The sequence below is a fragment of the Coturnix japonica genome, chromosome 23 (assembly GCF_054131305.1).
Source record: "Coturnix japonica strain WE chromosome 23, WE-NBRP24, whole genome shotgun sequence".
Lineage (NCBI taxonomy): Eukaryota > Metazoa > Chordata > Aves > Galliformes > Phasianidae > Coturnix > Coturnix japonica.
In genome coordinates, this window is record NC_140685.1 from 4,891,918 (window position 1) to 4,915,847 (window position 23,930).

Consider the following 23,930-nt stretch of genomic DNA (forward strand, 5'->3'; position numbering starts at 1 on the left):
GCGTTAGCTTCCCTCACTCCTAAGACCCTCAGGACTCCCTCCTCCTCTCACTGTGTTTGATTTCCCCTCTAAGCCTTTAGGAGGAGCACTGAAGCTGCTGTTCCATGAGCCACATAGGTTAAGACCCTGTAGAATTCAGTGGACTGCTCTGCCATTGGCCAATGCAACAAAAGGTTTCCTGAGCCAACTTCAGCCCCTATCAGTCTAGAGAAGATGCATCTGGTATCTGCTGAAATACTTGGTAATGAAAAACTCCTTTTTAAAGCATGTTCCTCTGCCTTTAATACTTCTCAACAACCTGCAGTGAGAAGACTGAACTGCTGAGCCAGCTCACGACCTGATCTTTCGAAACTCAGTGACTAGCTTTAGGGCTATTTGAATGTTCAGATCTCTCTGTAACTAAACAGAAACAAACAAAAACCTAAGCTCCAAAGACAGAACACTTCCCTTACACAAGAGGTCAGTCTGCCTGCCACACACACACACACACTGAGGAAGATCTCAGCCCTGCTGCCCACTCTTTCCTGATCTTCCTTCTCGGAAGACCACCAGATAACACCCAGCCCTGACACAACAGAGGAAAAGCAGCGTGGAGGATCTCAAAGCCACTGCAGTTGGTAGCAGCAGAAGCAGGGCTACCAGCGGACATGCACTCTGACCAGACCCCCATCTTTGGAAGGGAAGTGGAAGGGATATTCTTTAGGGTTCCTTCCACACCTCAGTACAACTCCAGGTAGCACAGCTCCCCTGGAAGCCTTCAGGAAAGGAAAGTTAGCTCCAAATCAAAACCTATCCTCAAGAACCAGGGCAACCAGAAACTACACCACTTCTGAAAAGCTATGAGATTTCATTTTCCCCAGGATGGAGATGGATAGAAGAGGTCCCTGCCTACCTCCACACGTTAAAGATGAGACAGACATTACAGGAATCAAACCAGCAGATCATGATGACACTGAGATAGATGGATACCATTACCAGGTCATTGATTTTCCTGTTACTGCTAAGGAGAATTTTCTGCTTATGATACAAATCATTGTACTTTGGACTGGTTTTAAAGGTATCAGATACCTTCTACAGTCTACTTACATGCTTTATAAAAAAAACAAAACAAAATTTCAAGCAAGCCCCATTCAGTCTTAAGAAACATCCCCAAGACACCTGGGCCTAATGGCAAGAACTCAGTCCTGCTAGTCAACAAGGGCAGGCTTTCACTTCAAAGATGCTCAGCAGTTGCCAGAGTTTGTTATCATAGCTGTTTTTTAATCAACGTTATTTGGGACTGGTTTTAGAGCTTCGTTGGGCTGGCTCCACTGAGGTGACTGGGCAACACTGCTTGGCAGAAGATAAAGAAAGCTCTGTTGCTTTCATGTACCTATCATGATGCCACTCGTGTGGGGCACTGTGCTGCTGTCAAATGTCTTCTCCAGGGCAGCCACTCCGAATTCATTCAGGTCCAGGTCATCCAAGGCAGACTCTGCCAGACACAGAGGTACCAATTATGTTATAAAGGACCAACAACTTCAAGAGATAGGATGGCCCAAAGAGCCTACATGCAGAGGAGCCTTTGCTCTCTATTTGTCAGTCTGCACAGCCCTACTATCCATCCTGTTCAACAGTTTGGCAGAAGTGTCATGGGCAGCTTTTCAGTTCAGGTTTTTTTTTTTGCCTGATCTGATTTCTCTTTGTCTCAAAGCATTCCTAATTGTTAGATTAAAAAAAAATAATGCAAATATTTGATGAAATAACAGAAGTTCCCAAAGGTCTTCCCCAAACAGCTCTTTCAGGTCTGTCCTTAATATGCAATAGCACTACCTAATGAATGTCTGGGTCTGGCTTCTGCTTTGTCCCTGCTTTATTGAAGAGCCGCTTGGAAAGGAAAACCAGCAGAAGGGAACACTTCAAAATCATCTCTGAGGTTCAAAGATGAAGGAAAAAAAATAAAGAAAGGTTATGAATGCCTGCAAGTATTAAATCTACCTGAATGTACCTCATCACTAACCTCGAGCAAAATAATTTCATCCCACTCGTGCCCACTGCTTTCTATTATTATTTTTAACAAATTAATGAGATCACCTCAGAAATGTTAGATTAAAAAAAAAACAGGTGGCCAAAAAAAAGTGTTACTACCTAAAAGGAAATGATTCCCCACTCTTAACTCTCCCGTTCTCCTTTTCCTTACAGCCTCTGTCCTACATTCTGTAAAGGGCAAGTCCTTGCAATCTACCTGCTGGTGGCCCTTGCTATAAATCTGCAGTTGTATTGTTGTAGCTGTAGAAAATACCCTGGTGATTTCCTGCCTGTTCCAAACCCTTTTCATCACTTTGACAAACCTAAAACTAATGCCCTTTACACCATCTGACATTTCACATAAGTGGCAGAGGCCTTCTGTTTGTCCTCTGGGTCAATTTCACCTATAACAACCTGTGGAAAACACGTGATGTCCTGGTCACAGAAAATGCCTACAGCCTCAGGAATCTGCCAACACTGACACAAACTGGAGTTCACTGGAACACTCGTGCTGTCCCAGTTCTCATACCTGGTGATCCACGTCTGAGGAAGCCCTACTAACAAGTGAAAATGGCAAAGTTACCTATGACAGACTCAACGGTGTCACTGGTTGGGTAGAAGGGAAGGGCATTGGCATTCATGCCTGGTATGCTGCTGGTGCCAGCGGGGCTTGGTGGTGTTGCAGCCAGACTGGAGGTGATACTGGAGGAAATGCTGGATGTCAGCGGGCTCCCCACTGGGAGAATACCCAGTATGTCCTAAAAAAGAGAGTTTTAAAATGGAAAGATGCACAAAATAAGACATCTATAGAGAAAAATCCCTTCAAAAACACGCAGGGATGAGCCAAAGATCAGCAGCAAACCTGTTTCTGCCTTCTTCCAACCTGACAGATGGCTGGTGCTACTGCTGGGCTGGGGGTGGGGGAGGAGATTAACAGCTTTTCTTTAATTTCTGCTGACTTTTTTTTCCCCTCCAGTATTACAAACATCCTTCAGGCTGCCCCAGAATTAACTCTTGTGACCCACGCATTGCATGCAATCATAGGGATGGGTCACACAATCTCTCACTCAGACTTAGTTCAGAACATGACTTAGAACCTGATATTAAATTCTCTTTGCCAAATCCTTGAACTTAGATGACTCTGGAAATTCATTCCAGCTCTATATTCTGTAACCTGGAGACGCTCTCTGGCACTATGTCCAGGCCCATGAATTCTTCCTGAATTCACACAGGCCCAGCCAGTCACAAATAATTCACCCACCAAATCACCCCATCTTCATAAATAATCCCTCAAGCTAAGCATCCCTCATGGCATCTGGACTGACATTTACTCCCTGCAGAGTTGCCTGGATCCACAGAGACCCGCTGTCTTTGTTTGTGGCAGTGTGAGCACTAAGCCAGCAGTACCGTACCTGTTTGGGTTGTAACAAAGGTTGCTCCTGGCTCCTGTGTTCCAGTGAATGGGACTTCATTTTTGCTTGCTACGGTAAATAAACAAAACAGAAGATAAGCAGGGGGGATTAGCAGCAAAATTAAGAATGGCTGAGCACTGGCTTGCTTTGGATAGGCCATGGGAGGCACAGTCCCCAACTCCTTCATGCTCTGCTTTGGGCACTGGAGAATTAGGGGAGGAGGAGTATGCAGCAACCTGAGAACATCCCCAACCCATTTGGCTTTCTATACACCAAGACATCATGCTTGGAGTTACATAAAGACTTGCCACAATGACATTTGGCTTCAGTGCTCTTCAGTGCCGCTATAGTCCTGCACTGGTACAAAAGACATAAGAACCAAGACCAAATATGGCTTATCTTGCCTTGCTATAAATAACTCACCACCCCAAGCAGTGTCTGAAATAAATAAATAAAAATAGAGCCAGAACCAGTGGGAGGCACACTGTGCTTTTAAATTATGTAAATATTTTGCAGCTTTGGGAAAATAAAGTACGCAGATGATGGCTTCCCTCAACCTCTCTTAGCTCTCAGCTGCCCTCGCACAGTTTCTAGAAGAACAGAACAGATGTAATATTAAAGAGAACAATTTTATGGGGAAGAATCTGGATCGTCTCCTCAAATTCCTTTCATCATCTACACACAAAAAAAGTGATAACAGGCCAATTCTAAAAGCAAAAGCATTCCTCTCCCATTGCTTGAAACAGAGGCCTCAAAGCTGTAAAACATAACTGAGGTCAACGCTGGCTGGAATTGCAGAACTGCCAACATGTATTTAGATTTCCACTATCCAGTCTAAAAATTCAGCTTCAGGATGTTGCAGCACGACGCCCTTAACAGGCTTCAACCCTCTTGCCTCAAGACATCAGCAGTGCTGAGCTACACCAGGCAGAGCTGGGAAGGATGTGGTCTCAGGAGCCTGTTGGCGTGTAACGGTCTGCAGCCTGTGCTCTGCTTCTCTATGCTGCTATGTGTGCAATAGCAATGCACAGGGAGATTAGTGACACTCTCTGTGCACAGAAAGGGGGCAAAGTGACTGCTCAGAGTCAGGTCTACTTGGTTGCCAGCCCCCTCTATGTGAATCAAAGATGTGATCGAGGAACAACATCTGCTCAATCATTTGCATCACCATCTCTGCAGGACAAAATGAACAGCAGTAAGAGATGCCATGCTGGCCTGAAGCAATACACCTTGATTTCTTAGCTTAAACAGTCAAAAAAAGGAAGATAACCAGATGCTGGAGAGGTATGACATAACCAGGCAGGTGAAAGAGTAGCAGCAGCAGGATCCATCCCCTGTTTCCCCTGATTAAATCATTTTCTCTGCTGAACTCTCTGCCTTTGGGCAAATTTAGGGGAGGGGGGGAAGGGGGTCAAGGCTTTGCAAATAGGCAGCCAAGATCCTTCTGCAGCAGGTTCCACTCTCTCACACTTCTCTAAGCCACATACAGCGTGCTTACACACAGCCAAGCTGCTACCACACCAACCGCAGGCTTGGCTTCCTTTGTGTGCAATGGCTGCGTCGCATTACTGCATCTGTGTGTGCCTGATAACACGCCTGCTAGATTAGCCAGCACATCCCTGCCCTGTTTGACACTCATCTGAACACAAGATGTGCTATCAACAGACGTCAGCAGCTGAAGTGAAGGCACACACAGCTGTGCCCCCTCGCTGCGAGGTTTTCCTGCCAACGTGGCTGGCTTTAGTGCTGCCCAACCTTACTGGAAGCTTTGTGGTTTTTTCCCCTCCTTTAAAAGAAAAAAAATGAATGCATTTGTGAGCCAACCCCGCTTCTCACCACCTCACATCCAGGTAATATCAGTGTAAAATGGACTAAAGCAATTGTCACTGCTATGCCAGTCTCCTTTAGCTCCAGAAGGGCACACACCAATACAGCAATGCAAAGGGCAGGCTCACGCTGTGGCAGTCAGGAAAGCAAACAGGGGCCATAAATTATGAATGAAATTGAATCTTGTATGACCAGCACGTAACAAGGCTGCTGGACTTCCCAAACACCTCCCGGTTGTGGCATTCGGCTCCTTCCAGTGCTGCATTTTCCAGCTTTGAGAACTTGGAACAGTATTTTTAGCCCTCGCTGCTGGCTCAGCCTGACCACAAACTACGTGGAACCTGCAAACACATTTTTTCATTCTAATAAAGATAGGAATTATTTGTAATAATTCTACAAAGGAAAAGAATTACAGTCTTAGTGCAGTGATGAGCCTGAATGCCTCCTAAGCTTTCAAATATGAGTGAACAAAGTTAAGTGCCTAATTACCAGTGTAATTTACAGTATACGTGAGAATCTCTGGTGCCCACTGCAGCCAAAGGGAATTACTGGAGATTAAAAAAGTAAGTAATGATACATTAAGACTAAATTTAATCAGGATGCTTATGAGACACCTAATTTCGTCTTCAGAAGCTTAACATAAGGTGACTGTGATTACTTCCATCTTTTTGTTTAATGACTGGAATAAATAGTTACTAACACGAGGGGTTTTTTTTCTTACTTAATTAAAACCACATGTGTAAGAAACTACCTGAATACAGTATCTTTGCAGCACAGCCTGGCCCTCAGACGTAAATGCTCATCATCTGGCTCCTTTTAAAAGCTCTATTCAAGCTCCATCTCCTTTCTCCTTGGCTTAGGCTTGCTGCCCATTTTCTCCAAAGCAGGGCCTCCCTGGCACCCTGCCTCTGCTGGCAGGAAACAGGGATTCTCTCAGCCCTTCAGCTTTGGGTTCACTCCTCCTTTGCAGCAGAGGCAACAGAGAAGGAGCACATGTTTTCTTCTTTTGTTTCTAAACAACTGCTACAAGCTGTTGTGCCTGCAAGCAGTGCCAGGATCACAGCACGGTCTGCGCTTTACCCCCAAAAGATGTGTTGCATCAATTTGCAATTTCCTAAGTCACATGTGCTTTAAATGAAAACAAAGGGAGCATTTACAAGAAAGCCTACGTGCACAGAGCTTCATCCGTATGTGTCACTAAATCATTTTAATTAGACTAAACAGTGTTTGAGACTGGACCTGCTGCAAAGTTTGATCATATTTTCCCAAAGCTGTAAAAATAAATAAGAGAAAACCCACTGAGCCTGCTTCCAAATTCGACTGCTTTCTGCAAGATCTTATTTGGACAGGGTATTTCCACTGCTTTCTCACAGCAGTGCAATACTAGCAGGGCAAAAAGCTTATTAAGGCTTCTTAAGACTACAGGGAAGAGTTTATATGTAGCCAGGTTGAGGGCAGCATTTATTGTTATCTCTGTTTTCAAACAACACATGTACATTTTTATTGGGTTTTTTAAGACAAAACTAAAACTTATCAGATACATTTCTGCATGCACCTCCTCACAAAGGGAGCTAACACATCCCCTCAATCAAGTTACTGTTTTAGTACATTTACAAACCCAGTTAGGAATCCAAACCAAGCTCTGGGTTGGACACAGCTGACTCGGGATGGATGGTGCAGAGAAACTATTTAACCATAACTTCAAGAAAGGAAATTCATAGGAAGAAGTTGACTGCGGAGAAGCTAATGTGGCAGAAGAGATGGAAGAGACCGAGGCAAAGAGAGCAGTTGTACAAGGTGTGACTTTGAGAAGGAAGCAGCAAGGCAAGACTGGGGTATTCAAAAGGGTACAATGTGGTGTCATTAAGGATGTGGATTAGGTAAGGGTTCTTCAAATGAGAATGAGGAATAAGAAGAAGCCAAGAGTAGAGGATCAGAATGATACAGCCAGAGAAACAAAAGACATTTGTAACACACTGCAGAAATGAATGCTGAAAGCAGAAGATAAACCAAGCCATGGAGATCAAGAGTTCAGAATGAAATCAGAGAAGGAAGGATGAATTTCCATGAAACAACATAACAAAAGAAACAGCAATTCTTAACAAGGACCTAAATATGAAACGAGAAAGAAGTGCTATGTGGGAAGATACCTGGGGTCAACAAAGGACAGAATTGTCAGGGATTATGAAAACAACAAGCAGCTCAGCTTCTGCAAACTGAGCACGTGACGGCAGCTGGGCAGACAGGAACAGATGTGGGATGGAAGAGACTCAAACTGATGCTGAAGGCACAGACCTGAGAACTGCTACTTAGCATTGCACTGTCTCCTTTTTGTTCTTTGAAAAATGAAAACACATTCAAGCTAGACTGGGCAATCTCTCCTCTTTCTTCATCCCCCCAACTCTTCCAGCCCCTGTTTCCTACTAACCTGGCATTTGAAACTCTTCAAATACTCGGCCCCCACCTGATCTTCTCGCTCAAACCCCGGTGCTTTCTTGTAGCTGCCGGCTGCTGTTACTGAATCTGGAGGAAAACCAATGCTCTCCAGGCTGTGGGGCTTTCCAATCGCACCAGGAGGAGACCCACATATATTAGATGGGCTTCCGAGACTGCTGTTCCTACAAAGAATCTAAGAAAAGGAACAAGTGTCAGGAAAGCACAGCCAGCTGGTGGCACCAACCTGAAGAAGAAATGCATCACAGGAAGAGCTCATTCAGATCTGTGAGCATCAATTTTACTGACAGCACAAGTGTAAAAGCTCCCAAAAACCAGGAATTAAAAAACAAGAAAAAGCTCCAGTAGATACAGGATTTGTACAGTCCCACAATAATGCGGTGTGATGTGGAACCTATTTGTACTCTGAGAAGTAGCATATAAAAGCTGGGAGGGTACTATGGCAGTCAGAACAACCAAATGTATTTGAGCTGTGTGCAATACTGTATTCTTTTTGCTTTTCAGTTGCAAATCTGAAAGTTTTAATGCAGGCACAATCCAAGTATTGACAGCTGCACTAAAAAAAAATAATAAATAAATAAAACAAAAACCACAAGGATTTCCAGCATTTCTATTTGTTGGACTGTAACCAGGGATCACAACCACATGCAAAAGGGCTAGTTTTGCACTGCAGATGAAGCCACAGACAGCAGCAAAGGAGATTAAGATGAGATTTAGAGAAAGCTCCTCCCTGGCTCAGTGCAGATATCCCATTTCCCTGGGATAGGAAGTTACTCGCCTGCACTGGCAAGCATGACTGTGCTTCAAGCAACTTGTAGACAACTACTGGTATCAGAGATTCAAACATGGCACAGTTGGGGCTGGCATTGGAAAGAGGGAATACCCTGCAATGCTTTGGTTTTACTTTGTATACAGACATTCTGCTGTCTGTGTTTCCCTACAGTCGCAAAGTTTCTACTCACTGTGGTGGAGGTGGGGCTAGTTGGCAGAGTTCCTGATTTATTCCACACCTACAGTACAAATACAAAACAGAACAGGCCACGTGAGGCTGGCTGCTAGAGGGACCTTTTTCTTTGATTAATTCATCATGTAAAAAATGATCACCAAAGTCGTAATTGTTTGCAAGCTACACGCAGACGCCCCATGTCTCAGAAATACACGTGTTGCCTTGTAGCTTGTATCTAGAGATTAGTAAAGAGACTGTTTAAAAGACTGAAGAGCTTGAGGATAGAAAAAGACCTAAACGTGGAAGAGATCAACAATTCAGCTGGACTTTCAGAGCATTTAGACAATTCATTTGAAGGATGGAGGGGTTTTGTTTTTCACTTCTTCCTAGTGAAGAAGTGAACACATCATGCCTTGTCTTTCCAAGATCTACGCACAATTCTAATTGCAATCAAATTCAACAGAACTATGAACTGCTGGCTGGCTTTGGTGCTGGTAAAAATCAAGCTATCAATTTTTCTCCTCAAATAAGAAGAATTGGACTAAACAGAGATCCTAAATGAGTTCACCTCATTCTGGTCAGCTTGGAACGGGTTAAACTCTTGCCATTTAACTTTCTTGAAACCTTGGCCAAGTATTTATTTGATAAGGTGTGTAATCTTTTCAACAGCAATGCAAACAGGAAGGACTTAATAGGAAAAAAAAAAGTCCTCAGCAAAAATGAAATGCTCTGGGCATTCCATGCATTTGTCTTCCTTTGTGTGCTTCCAATTTCCATCCAGCATTTGAAGATCTCATTCTTCTACGTATAATCAGAACACAATCAATGCTCTGGAGCATTATTTAAACATGTTGCAGAGTTTAACCACCTCCAAAAGGAGGAGAGGGAGAGAATCAAGGATATCCTATACCACAAAACAATGTGCACAGGCTAAGCCTTTGCGTTTACATATGTAAACAAACCCAACCGTAGCTATGCACGTTCACAGCCTTTAAGGAGTATTTGGAAACTGAGCCCAGTGTGCACCTCCAGACAGGAAGGCGTTGGATTTCATGTACAGTTGCATTCCACCTTCCTGAAAGTATATCAACAAGCTTTGCACAGGAAGGAAGGCTTAAGACATTTTATAGGTGAAGTGACAACACTAAACTACTGAACTGCATGTTCCAAAGAAAGGATCTCTCTTAGCGTGGTGCTTAGATCTAAAAGATGTTACAGCCACCGTGTCTTTGGATACCTAAGTCTGCTCTTCTTAGGTGAAAAAAATACATCAGCTTGGAGAAACCCAGATTTATAAAGCCCCTCACAGGGCTACCTACATTGCTAAGGTCTGGAGCATGTGGACTGGAAGGGCTGACTGGAACAGAATCACCGGCTGCTGATGGCATGTACATCACTGGGCCTGCCTGCGTGGGGCTGGACACAGCTGAGGATTGCTGCAGCTCTTCATTGAGTGGAGGCTCTGCAAGGAAGAAAAGCAAATGGAACATTCCTCAAAGTGACCCAATTAGACCAGACCACAAGACATTTAGAAACAACAATACTTAGTCCTGATAGAAGAAATATTCCATAAACATCTATTTAGAAGAGGCACAGAAGCAAAGAGAATCCCTTATCTGACAAATTGCTACTTTTTAAGCTAGGATCCCTTACATTACTACTTTCAGCACTTGTACGTTATATGTTGTACTGCTCCGAAATTATCATCTTTGCATGAATTGCATGTTATTCACTCAGCTGTCTTGAACTGAGCAAGGCTTCTTTCTGTGCTAGGCACAAAGCTGATGGATACATCATAATTAGCTAAGTGAGATAAGTTTCCATCTGCTCTCAGTACAAACTATTACCAGAAGTAACATACGCAGAAAGGAATACAGCTGTCAATTGCACAAAAAGAAAGTGGCATTGACTTCTAGTATTTACATCTAATACAGCTCAGCATCTTTATACCATCTACACAGCTGACATCACACCTATACTGCAATGACTTTAAAGTACTGGCTTCTATATTTCTCTCGTTAACAATCAGCAAAACTCAAGCTAAGAGCATACGCAGTAAATGGACTCCTGTTATTTCAAGTGTATTCAGCCCTCAGTGCTAATCTTAATAAGAAAGGACTAAAAAGTGCAATTCTATAAGATAGCACAAATAACAGCCAGGATGTAGTGAGCTAGCTGGCCAAAGAACGTTACTCTGGCTTGAAAGGAACATAGTATTGAGTGCAGTTATCTGGTTATAAGTAAGGCACCTCCTAAACAGAAATACTATGTAATACACAAGGGAGTTTGTTAAATAACTGTTATGTTATTAAGATTTAATTCTCTCTTAAGCTTGCTGAGTAGAAGCACTATTGTGTCTTGGGCCATTATAGCCTACAGCCCTAGCTATAATTACTGCTTGTCTACAAGGCCTCCTATAAAAGGAGCTCTCTAAACTGCAGGGAATTCACTCTCACCATTCTTTGACAAAGGCAGCAATTACTAATTCTGCCATTAACAAAGGATAATCAAATAACAAAGATCTGCTCAAGGCCACAAACCGAGTCGGTATCAGAGCTAATCTACTGAGTTATAAGTAACCTGTTCTAATTACCGTATATTTAACGGTGAGGCTGGAGTGCAGAAACTGAGCAGGAGTCATAGGAGTTAACTGTTAGCTATGAGCAGAACTGCCACAAAAGAAAACCATCACCAGTTTACCAATGATTAAATTTATTGGCACAGGCTGCCCAGGAAAGTGGTAGAGTCACCAACCTGGAGGTGCTCAACAAAAGGGCAGATGTGGCAGTGAGTGATGTGGTTAGTGGAGATGCTGGGCTAGTATTCATAGTTGGACTAGGTGATCTCAGTGGTCTTTTCCAACCTTAATGATTCTATGAATTGTCCATGTTAATACTTAATGCTTTTGAAAATCCTTCATGAAAGTTCTTAGCTCTAAGGCCCTGTATTTTACACTATCCTGGCCAGAAGCTCTCCATAGTTCAAAAATATCCATGAAAGACGAGAGAAGCAGCCCACGTACGTTCTACGTGTGCAAAGGCACAGAAGGGTCCTCGGGGACAGCTGCCAGACTGCTGCATATCATTGCACTTGGTGGATTTGTAGATCTAAGGTTGGGGAAAAAAAAAACAAAAACAACCAGACATGAACAGGAAAAACAGTGACTGGCAGCCCAGGTACAAAAGTACTACAAAGAGACACAACAGCAAAATAGAAACACAGATAAAAGGCACCGAGGCCAACAGATTTCAGGGCGACCACTTCAGTGCTTTGCTTTGAAGAAAGAAAAACCCACTATGGTTATGGAAACACCAAAATATGCCCATTACAGTTAAGCTCACGCAAAGAAAACCCCATCACAGTCGGTTCACCCAAAGATCACCATTTGCCATCAACTCTCAGTCTCATTTGCAGCTCCAATGAAGTGGTATAAGGTAGGAAACAGTTGACAGGTAACAGCACAGAAAGCTACGGCCACATTTGCAAGGAAGACAAACCATTGACAATGACTTTATGAAATGGACTGTTCCCCTCCCCAGGTCTGACAGGCAATGGCAATGGTTACTTTGCTGATACAGGCCCAACAGAGCTTTTCAACACTGTAACATGAAGCAGACCAGGACAAGGTCTCAATTACACATTCCGTAAGGATACTGGAGTGCTCTGAGCACGCTCACTCAGAGTGTGGTTGCTTTCAGTATCAGTTTGTGGGTATTTACTGCTTAGTGCAACCATCACCAATGAAGAATTTTCCTCACAAAAACAGATGCTTAAAATCCACACCATGTTTTCAATCCCCAACCCAATAGTCTGCTCTCACACCTGCATTTTCACCCACTTTTCTTACCCTTTCCCATCCAATCTACCGAATGAAAAGGCACCTCTGTCAAGCAGCTGAATTTGAGCTTCCAACATGCAGTTCCTCTGAATCCCAGGACCACACTGCAAGCAGCCCACACACTCTCCCAGCTGGCACATTTATGCATCTCATCAGCCTGAAATACGTTTGCTTTTCCGTTCAGCTACCCAGTGGTCTGAGGAGGTTACTGTACCTCTGGATGGAACTGCTGTTCTGTGCGAGTGTGGCAGTATTGGCACGAGTCTCCATTTTCACACTTACTAGGATCTCCCCACTCATCTCCATGTTTCACACTGGGACAAGGTGAAGATCTGTGTAAACAAGGAGGTAGTGATAGACTGTATTAGATACACTAACATGTTTTGAGCTTTGCTTCCTCAATCAGCAAATAGGCTGAGCTGCCCACACCCCCCCCACCAGCTGCACAATCTGTTTGGCTTATTGCTGCTTCCCTGCCCCCACAATGCTGCTACTGCACCGTCCTCCCTCTCTTCCTATTTTTCATTGAAAGAAGCATGGCTTAGTTCTCACCTGAAACTGAATACAACCGGAACCAATGCAACTTAGCAAAATTAGCAGCTGATGTGATTAGTGTCAGAGACGCTTGGTCTGGTTTCTCTTTCAGAACTGTACATTCATAGAAAGCTACTAAGTTAATTGGCTAATCCCAAAACATGTAATACCCTTATAGTGCTATGTTTCCAGGGTTGTAGTGTGGCCATGTGGAAAAGGGGCTGAGTCAGGTCACTGGGGAAAAGGCAAACCCATTTTCTTTCTCCCAGCTTGGAACTGTTCTGTTTCCCAGGTCTGAATTCTTGCTGTGACCTACTTCCTCTGCTCTTTATGCTCTTACTCATTCCCTCAAACAACAGCAGAGGGAAGCAGATAGCAGCAGCAGATGCTTGCACAGAAGAGGCAGTCACATCAGCTGGGGGTGGGGAAAGCAACACAGAAGTAAGCAGTGATCAGGAAGGGAGAAGCTTTCTCCTCTCCCCTTCCCAAAGGGACCAGACAGGGGCAGAAAGCACATGGCGGCTGCTTGAAAACTGGCTTAGAATTCCAATTTTGTTTGGATTAACGTTCCTTTGAGATATATATACATATATACACACACACACACACATATATATATATATATTTAATTATTGTTTTAAAATATAGGACTTCTGTAAGGATTCAAGAATTTCTGTGAATGCTGGGGGTAGAGAAGGGAAGCGAGAACTTCCATGCATTTTCTCTCCTTACTTTCTGGACTGCTCTTATGTTTTTCAAAAAGGAACTAAGGAAAAACCCCACTGAAACCTCAACAAAAGTTTTGTTGTGTCAGAGGAAACACAGACCTATAACTTGGATGAAACTTTTTCAGGGAGACACAACATGCTGAAAAATCCAGTGACAGCTGAGTGATGAGAACACCCCAGTGCCTCAAAAGCAGTTTTTAGCATCTGGTTAGGAATGCACGTCCAGCTACAGTACTGGTCACACTGTGCCTCATGATTCCCATCACTAGGCACATACAACAAGCAGCAGCTCAATGACTCTGTGAGTTTCTTTCTTACACTGCTTATTTTAAAATAAGAGTTTATATGGGAAGGGGTAGACTAACACAGATACTATCTACTAGAAAACCAGAGCTGTAACATGATTTAGCAACAGTTAATTATTAGAGACCCTGCTTCACCTTTAAAGCAGAAGTACTTCTTTTGTTACCCTATCTCCCAGACTGAAGTAACAGCCTGCCCTAACTGTCAGGAAACACCTTGACGGCACACTAATATATGATCTGGCTGAGAAACTCCCAGATCCTTCCCCTTACAGACTCCTTCTGTACCTCAGTACTCAGCTGAGAAACAGAAGACCCAGGACCAGGGTACCTGTATTTGTGTTTTCTTGGGCTCCTTCTTCTGTCTTTGCTATTGTGATAGTACGGACAGGCATAACCCTGGCGACAGAGGCGAGGAGGCTTCTTACATTGCTCCGTCTTATAATTTCCCAATACATATGTTGTATCTGCAAGAAATACAACCAGTTAGTCGGAGATTACCACGATCTATATTTAATACACAAAAGCTTTGAAAGGAGCATGTAATCCACAAAAAAAAAAACAACAGACTTTCCCAGCCCCACAGAGCTCAACTGACACTCACCTTGCCACCTTGGCTCCTCACTGAGTATTTTCTCTATCATAGCATGGCTAGCAGCAACTGCAGATTGACCCTCTATGCCACCTTCTGATGTAGGCTGACCATTCTGCAAAGCCTCCATGGCCTGAAGCTCCCTTGGTGTTAAGTGAACAACAGACAGATTGAGTAGATGAAGAGACGGATAAGCATATAGTAAAACTGTGATATCAACACAGCAACAAATCCTTAAGTGGGTACATTTAATTCATACTTTTTATTTATTTTGGGCAGAATAATCTTTGTCAAACAGCAGCTGCAATACATGCTTCATTCCCAAGCAATTCCAGATGCACCGTTCTTGATTCACCCACAAGTCTCCACTGCTTAAGTGTGCTCCCTCCCCACATTTTGAGGATCCTCCCATAGATTTGCCTTAATAGGAATGGATGCATCATCCTCACCCCAAACACTAAGTAGCTGGAGAAGCAGAACGGTCCTTCAGTCATCCGGGCACAGCAAGAGCCCTAAGCTCTACTAACCTGATGTCATAGACTGGAGAGCGTAGATCATGGGGCCCATGAGCAAAAGCGCAGTGGACTCCGTTCTTGGTGCAGTTTCCCTTGGAGTCTGTCTCATGGATGCAGATTCCAGTTTTGTAATAGCGTAAGTGATACCTCCTCTCCGTGTCTCCAGTAGTTCTATGCAAGAAGGGACACCTGAGGTACAGAAGAAAGGGAAGAAAAGCCAAACTTTAGTCACACTGCTAGTGAACTCAACATTACTGGGAGACACAGTGATGATAAAGGATGCTGTAAGTTGACACGCTTTTGCCAACTCTCTTATCATAGTATCATAGTCTCGTGCGGGTTGGAAGGGACCTTATCCTGTGCCTTTCAACATTACACAGAACCCTTAAATCTGCCACTGCATAGTATATAATGGCTTCCCTCCCAAGTAGACAACTGGATTATTAAGCCAGCAGCAGCTTGTTATTCTAGCCTAATAACTGCCAGGGGTCTGGAAAGAGCAAGGACACTGTCATGATATACCAGCCATGACTGAGGGGACATCACATGGCACATACCATTTCCTCAGCAGACCATCTAGACTTCACGCTGTTACTGCTTCCTGCTGATGCTACAGGGCTGCAACAGTCTATCTATAGCCAGATCATAGTATCATATCATAGTATCATAGTCTCGTGCGGGTAGGAATGCACCCTTTGTGCAGAGCACAGGACAAAGAAGGAGAATCACAACACTACCACTTTAACTGATGTTTTGTTTCCCCCTCTGAGGCAAAGAAAGTACCATTTACACTGAGAAATACGAACAGAAAGAGATGGAATAGGCAAAATTCATATTTGCAGCATTAAGCTAATACTAAGCCAGCAAAGAGTTTCAAGATAGCATCAGTTTTCATTTGTTGAGCTTGAGCCAGGTATGAAGCAGTGACCTAGAAGCCAAACCCCCCCGAAATGTTGTATTTCCAGTCCCTTCCAGCTCTCTTGTAACAAGGAAGAAAGCACTGAAAGAGGCCTCAGGCTGGGGATTTATTTCATTTTGCTGCAGCCACAAGAACTTTACTTAATTGGGCAAAAAAATATTGTTTTCCCAATAAAGAGCTTCTTTTTCTGTGTGTGTTTGTACTGGCACAAAGAAAGCGAAATGAAATTCCATCTTTCTATAGCATCTCTATATAAAACACTCTCTATATTTGACCACAGTTTGACTACACTATTTATCTTTCATATCTGTCACGTGGGTGAAGTTGTATTACTGGGTTAACCCTTTAATTGCTGGAAATGGCCACATATACAGCAGAAACCCTCACATCTTGCTCCACTTCAGCTTACCACTGTCACGACAAGGGATGTGACACGACAACAAAACAAACCCTTCACTCTTAGCATCATCACTGCAGCAGGCCGGGCACACATGGATTGTTATGACAGTTTTTACATCTGTTCTCATGTTAGGTATGTTACAAAGCTGCTTTGCTGCTGACTTGCCTCATCCTCTACAGGACCTGGCTGGAATCACCACCTGGACTGATCCCAAAAGCCTCACGCCAGCAGAGCAGGGTGCAGTTTTCACTTACTCGTCTCCTTCTGGGCAGATTCCTGTGGTCTCATCATACTTGGTACAGTAAATGTCAGGGCTGTAGTTAAACGTCCCATCCCGACGGCGGATAGATCTGCGACGACGCTGGTTGACAAAGTGCCAATGGAAGCAAGTGTAGGGTCGGTGCTGGGTGCACTTGTGCTGCACAAAGAGAGGGCACTGCTCCGTGCGGAACTCCTTCAGGTAACTGCAGGCAGAAAAGCAAAAGCAGGATTTCAGGACAGGGCTGCAGGTTGGAGGTAACACTCAGTTCCCCTCAGAGTCAATGCCAGGCCAGCAGCACCTGAGATGCACCCAGCATGCCTTCATCCAGTGCTGGAGGCTGCTGGTTGCCTATAAGGGGCACAGCGGTGCCCAGCCCGGTCAGCCCAAACATCAGTGCTAAAGGCAGCTGAAATCACTTCCTATGGTGTCCTTCAGAATCATTGCAAAGAGGCATTTCACTAAATTTGGGAACAGCTTGTGAGAAAATACAACTCCTAAGCCCCTTTCCAACCACTCTCAGCTCTGACATGGAGATCCATTGGGGTAACAAGGGTTTGCCTTGCTTAGAGATGTATGCCCAGATAGGAAAAAAAAACCCCACAAACCGTAATTCCAAGTTTAAAGCTTCAAGTTACTACAAGAAAAAGATGTAAATAAATACAGAGATAAGAAACTTCTTTCCTCCCTTTTCCACCTGGTTTATCTTATTTCCTCCTTCAGGCACAGGGTCAACCACAAGGATAACATCAATCCATTTCTCTGCTGCAGTCTTGTGACTTCAGGACTCGCTCCTGAGGAGGGGGATAACATCTAACCCTCCTGGATGCTTGTGTTGCTTTACTTCCATATGTCACTCTCAGGGAATACGTGCCTCCTTTCATCCCGCGAACTAAAGAAGTCACAAGCTTTTATTTGTGACACTAATAACAGCCTTTAAACCCAGATTGTAGAGGATTACAAAATGGTTTAGATCAACACGATGATCTGACTGCGATCTGTGCAGAGGTGCTTACAAAATCCACGGGGCCTGAAACCCATGGGCTGTATTTGTAGGGAATGCATGGATAGATGGGGGACCCAAATCCCACCAGGTGAAGCTCCAAGAGCAACACAGGGGGCACACAGCAATCACCTTCTGGGCTCTTATCATTGGAGGTCTGTTAAAAGCACTGAGTAAGGCAATCTGTAGGGCAGAAGAAGTGCTGGGGTTCTGCTGGAAGCAACAGGGTGGTGTAAGAGCAGATAAGGATTGGTTCGGAGCAATACGTGTCCACTGAGACAACACAACGGAGCTCAGGAATTTGTGAAGTATTCATCCCCACATGATACCATCTCTCATGGCTCGAAATAAACGGAAATACGCCTGAAGATGTATTTACAGATGACAGCATACTAGACTCATTCAGAAAGCAACATCCGTAAATAAAGCATCCTTTCCTCCTTACCCCTGGCTGACAAGAAAGCCTCAGGAAAATGCACATATCCAACAAAAGTGATTTTAGTTGTTGGCTGTGAGGAGGGAATATCAGTGGCAAGAGCGCTCCTACAGTGGATTTAGTCAGCATTCCTTCCTCTCGACCTCCAAACACGTGGGCTGTGCTTTGCCCTCCACCCACAAAGGTTCAGGGCTGACCAGGAGCCCTGGAACAACAGCTGCACGGGGACTAAGGCTCAGTACCAGAGGGAAGATTTAGATGAGATATGAGTAAGAAATTCCTTACCCAGAGCACAGTGAGGCCCTGGCACTGCCCTGACTGTGGGTGCTCCATCCCTGGAGGTGCCTGAGGCCATGGATGGGCCCTGGGCACCCAGCCCTTGGCAGAGGACCCTTCCAACCCAACCATTCTGTGATCCTCTGATATAATGAAACTTCAGCAGTATGATCTCAGACTGCTCTGCAGAGACACTGCGAGGTCACCAATCCATGGGCACCTTCCATCCATCTATCTCCAAGCACACCTTGGAGAGATTAAGTTCATAGAACATCCCAAGTTGGAAGGGACCCACATGGATCATTGAGTCCAACTCCTGGCTGTCTGTTCTTTGGAAACCAAGGGGATACATCGGACCCAAACAACCCAGGTACAAGGCATCAAGTCCAACACTCCAGTCCTTTAGCAAGAGACAGGCTTTAATGAAATACTGCCAAAAAAACAAAACACAAAAGGAAGAAACAGAAAAGCCTTAAAAGAAACACTAAAACTGCATGATCAGCCAAGCTGAAACAGCTTCCCTTTAGCGGGTGAGGTTAAAAACACACACATTGCTGAGGGATTTGGGTCTCTGGAGCATCAATTGTTGCTGAAGAGCATTTGAAAATTAATTGCATTTCATGACTGGCTAAACTCCCTGGGGAAACATTTATTATAATGTAAATGAGAGATAATTACATCAGTAAATGGCTCACCTGAGAAGTGTTTAACACCTAACTTGCTTCATCAGAAACTCATTCTTTAATGCTGCCTATTAAATAAACCACCTCTCGCTCTTAATTTCAAAGCAAAGCCTGCCAACAGGTGCTGCCAAACCCCACCAGCCACCATGGAGCCCAACAGAGGAAAACCAGCACTGCCACATTAACTCCGACATTGAAAGAACATTTCAAGCCTTTCAATCACTGCTTCAGCTTTTTCTTTTCTCAGCCCACTATAACGTTTCAAATTACCCTCCTCCACAATGGCCTGAATGGTAAAGTGCCTCACAGCCCTGTGTTTTCTTGATTGATGAAGTGAGTTTGGGCTCCTTTGGGACAACACAGGCCACTCAACCCAGCCACTCTGTATTAAAATATAGGGAAGACGTTCAACCCTCGTGCTTTGGGAACAGAGGAAGGACACACAGCCTAGATGTGCTATTAATATTTCAGTGATCTCTCTGCAAAGGCTCCAAACAGAAACACACACAACACACACAGATCCTCCTGTTGCACGTGGCCCTCGCAGGTATTTTCCCAATGAAGCTGAGAAAAGGAATTTCAACCCTTCAAACACGCAGAGAAGCAGCACGTATTTCACTGCACGTATTTCACTGCACGTCAGCCCCATGCTTTGCAGGAAGGGGAACTCTAGCAACTTGTAGCTTGTATTTCTCAACTTCTCCCTAAAGCTCTCACAAAGATACACGAGGGGCAGCCGTTCTTACCCTTATTTCACACAGGAGTTACTCCTATATTTAGCTTAAAAAGACACAAGATTCATTTGTTTAAGGCACTTTAGGAGCACTTCCATTTGTATGTGTATGGATGGGGCATTTCCAAGTGATGAGCACACAGCATGATCTTCTGTTACCACGTTATGATGAGCACACAGCATCATCTTCTGATACCACGTTATGTCAACAGCAACACCCACGTTCCTGGAGGAACCCTTATCATTTCTGATTCCTACTCAAAAAAGACAAATGCAGTTCTAAACAAATAAGCCACAGCTTATTATTTACGACCCAGAAGAACACACAGCAAAGTCACTGGGCTGAAATAAGCACGCAGGTAACAGGATGGACACCACTGGAAATGAAGATTTCTTTCACTAGGAAGACGAGGTTGTTAAACTAACTTTGTGAGCAACCAGAGGCTAAAGGAGGAGCAAAGTATTAAGGAGGAGAAAAGATCGTTCCACTTCCTCTGGGGGTGGGAAGTGGGAAAGAGCCGTAATTACTGTCTGTAATTTACGCTGTGGGGGAACCACCAAGTGCTCCCAACTGCCAGCACTGCAAGTGTCTGCAGCCAGCACTGCGGGCAGCTTCCCTCTGCCACAGCCCGAGCTGCTGCAGGGACAAAGAAGAGCAAGAGGAAGCTGAAAAATAAAATACATACATACACGCTTCCAAACATCACTAAACAGCTTTAAAAAGAGGAAAGCATAAAGAAATTCTGAGCAGCTTCATTTTCAAACTCAGTATCTGCAGCCTTGCCCTGCTTGCAATTGCTGCTTGCTGTGCCCAGGCAGCTCAGCACTGAACTACCTGCACCCAGGGCTGCAAACCTGCCAAACTTCCTGCAGTGATGCATGCATTGGTGTGAGCTCAACCCAGGAAATGCATTGGTGAGACCTGAAAGGAGCTGAGCTCTCAATTCGTTGTTAAAAGCCTCACCCAGAGCTCCCTGAAATCACTGCAGGACTCACAGCAACGCCAAGGGAGAAATCTCTGCTTTATAGCAGAGGGATTAGAAAGGCTGGGGAGAAAACATGGAAAAGGATGAAGAAAAAAAATGCCACTTCCAAATCCCTGTTCTTCCCATAATACTAACACTGTCCGACTTGAAATCTTCCAACATTAGCTCCTCACCTTTGCAGCCCCACTAAAATCCATCTGAAGATCCAACAGAGCACTGAGGTTATTCAATTGGATCTAAACCCTCTGCAGTGGGATGACACCACAGCGCCAGCCATGAGATAATTGTGTGGCTAATCCAGACACTGCCTGTAAAAGTAGGATAACAGCAAGATTGAGCTCTGGTATCATGTAGGTTTGTTGTGTTTGTAGGTGCGTGTTTACATCCATGACACAAAACTAATACACCCTTAACAGCAGCTGGTCCCAGTGCTGTTTATCTTGGTGTAAGCCCAGAGCTGGGGCTGCTTTCTAAGAGCACACAGTTGGAGATGGGAGCGACGCATCATGTCCATGAGGCTCCATCCCTGCAGCTCCAGCATGAAACCAGCCCAGGACACACAGAAATCAGCCCAGGTCTGATTGCTCTGATTGCTTCTGAGCAGCCCAGCCTGGTGTGCACACTCCCACTTTATTGCTGACATGGGAATCATTATGAGTTAGATACAATGGATGCACTGGGCTTTCCAAAAAAAGCCCTACAGAGTTAAATCCAGCCAAGAAGGCTGTAAATAGAGCTACAGGGGTTTTTTGTTTTGTTTTGTTTTTAAACAAACATGAAACTTCCTGATGAGATTTCAGAGATGAGGAAGAAAACGCTCACACGCCGTCAGCCTTCATTTCAGTCCCTCCTCTCTGCTTCTCCCAACAGAAGAAATAACAGCAAAAATAAATACAATTTTACAGGCATCAAAGTACACGGGGACACCGTGGGCTCTTTGCTGGCACTTGGACACCAGTCACATCCTGCTCTTCCCAATGGGATCACACAGGGCTGTGCCACAAACCTCAAGGCAAAGAGATGGTCCCAGCTCACTGCACACACACACACAGCCTGTAACCCTCCTGGATTCTGCTGCCCCAATGACTGTGGTTGGTGCTGTTCATTGGAAGCTCAGCTGCTGCAGGTTTCCCTAATTCAGCACAGGAAAGGGAGTAAAAAAACACGCTGCCAGTTTTGCTTCCAAAGTTTAAATGAGCAGTTTGTGCTGATAAAATGATCTGAAGTGAACCCAACATTCTGACCCAACTGACCGTCTGCAAGGCAGCACTGCAGAACTCAGAGAGAATAACTAACAGCAGATAGAGATGTTTCTAATTCAATAAGCCTTATCTCTAAGTCTCTATGTATGGAAGATCTCAGTGTGCCCCCCAAGTCCAGCTCACTCCATTGCCCTCTTTCTGCCCCCCAAGTCCATTCATCACCTTCTGCCCCCTAAGTCCAAGTCCACTGCCATTACTCTGCCCCCCAGATCCAGTTGTGTCCTTCTGCCCCCCAAGTCCAACTCCAGAGCCCTCACTCTGCCCCCCAAGTCCATTCAGCTCAGTCTGCCCCCCAAGTCCATTCATCGCATCCTGCCCCCCAAGTGCTCTCATCACCTTCTGCCTTCCAAGTACATTCAGGTCACTCTGCCCCACATATAAGGTGCCCTTATTCTGCCCCACAAGTCCAAGTCGTCTCATCGCCTTCTGCTCCCCAAGTCCAGTCCCATAGGCCAACATTAAACCCCATAGGACCCCATAGAGCCCTATAGAGACCCACAGACACCCCATAGAGACCACATAGAGCCCCATAGACATCCATAGAGACCCCATAGGCCACCATTAAACCTTATAGAGCCCCATAGACACCCCACTCTCAGTTTGCCCCCCAAGTCCACTCATCACCATCTGCCCCCCAAGTCCATTCAGCCCATTCTAAATTCATTTCACCCTCATAAAATTTTATTACAAAAGATGATATCTAACACACTTTAAGTAAGAAACCCACGACTCAATTATTTTCCTTTACTGAACTGTGCTATTCCAATTGAAATGAGCCAGCGGTGCGTGACAGGATCTACTTATACCAACAGCACAGTCAATAAAAACCCGACTAATTCACCTTTTGTTTAACATATCCTTATTGATAGAGGAAAAATGATACGCAGCTCCAACTATATAAAAATATATGGACTTCTTTGTAAAAACTAAGGGCTGACTGCGAATGTGGGGAAGGAAAAGAAGGATGAGGACAAAGTTTGAGTGAGCTCCCATCTGTCAAGGAGATGGACTTCACATGGCCCAGTGTTTTCTTTATCACCTAAATAAATTGAAGCATCAACTGGAATAAGGTCACACAGCTGACAGCGCCGGGTGACTTGAAAGCTGTTAGATTTCCCCTTCTCCATTAGAGCCTGACAATAACGTCAGTCTAAGGGCAAAGAAAGAAAGCGAAAGTTGGAGAGACTTATTACACATGCATGAAGTCGGGCTCGATTTGTTGCAGAGGTGTTTGGGTGTTTTTGATTTAGAGTTCATATATAACTCACTGTGCACCTTCATGACCACAAAGATGACTGTGAGCTATGGAGTGTGTACATCCATAGCTCACAATGGGTGTGTTGCCCCCCCAGTTCTACTGCAGGAATAAGTAGGCAGCACTTGAGTTTTCCTTTTCCTAGAGACCTGATTGATCTGGTAAGTTAAGCTGAACTCTGAGCTTAATCATCATAGAGTCATAGAATGGGCTGGGCTGAAAAGGACCACAATGATCATCCAGTTTCAACCCACTGCTGTGTGTAGGGTCAGCAACCAGCAGACCAGGCTGCACAGAGCCACATCCAGCCTGGCACTGAATTAATGCCTGCAGGGATGGGGCATCCACAGCCTCCTTGGGCAACCTTGGGCACCACCACCCTCTGGGTGAGAAACTTCCCCCTAGAATAAATGCTAAAGAATAGAACGTGTCACAGGAGATAAAGCACAAACTGTTGGATTACAGAGAACTAAAGATAGAAAAGCAACAAAAACATCCAACAGTCATATTGAAGTATAACATGGTTGCTATTGCAATTGGATTTCAAAGCAGACTAGAAAGCA

General features: G+C 44.5%; 1 protein-coding gene across 16 annotated transcripts in view; it reads right to left on the minus strand.

The window, feature by feature from the left end:
• UNK (unk zinc finger) overlaps positions 1 to 23,930 on the minus strand; it is a 40,681-nt gene that overhangs the window by 8,134 nt on the left and 8,617 nt on the right. For 5 of the 16 annotated variants that reach the window (XM_085522858.1, XM_085522855.1, XM_015880013.3 and 2 more), the window contains exons 2-13: positions 16,729 to 16,938; positions 15,168 to 15,344; positions 14,653 to 14,783; positions 14,380 to 14,515; positions 12,699 to 12,816; positions 11,669 to 11,753; positions 9,966 to 10,108; positions 8,663 to 8,710; positions 7,675 to 7,875; positions 3,420 to 3,488; positions 2,591 to 2,765; positions 1,373 to 1,474 (exon numbers count right to left, since the gene is read on the minus strand). In XM_085522858.1, coding sequence (XP_085378984.1) covers positions 1,373 to 1,474; positions 2,591 to 2,765; positions 3,420 to 3,488; positions 7,675 to 7,875; positions 8,663 to 8,710; positions 9,966 to 10,108; positions 11,669 to 11,753; positions 12,699 to 12,816; positions 14,380 to 14,515; positions 14,653 to 14,770 — 1,195 coding nt within the window. In that variant the 5' untranslated portion in view covers positions 14,771 to 14,783; positions 15,168 to 15,344; positions 16,729 to 16,938. Of the gene's footprint in view, positions 1 to 1,372; positions 1,475 to 2,590; positions 2,766 to 3,419; positions 3,489 to 7,674; positions 7,876 to 8,662; positions 8,711 to 9,965; positions 10,109 to 11,668; positions 11,754 to 12,493; positions 12,624 to 12,698; positions 12,817 to 14,379; positions 14,516 to 14,652; positions 14,784 to 15,167; positions 15,345 to 16,728; positions 16,939 to 23,930 lie in introns of those variants that run through there. The other 11 variants (XM_085522851.1, XM_015880011.3, XM_085522853.1 and 8 more) reach the window with 8 other exon arrangements.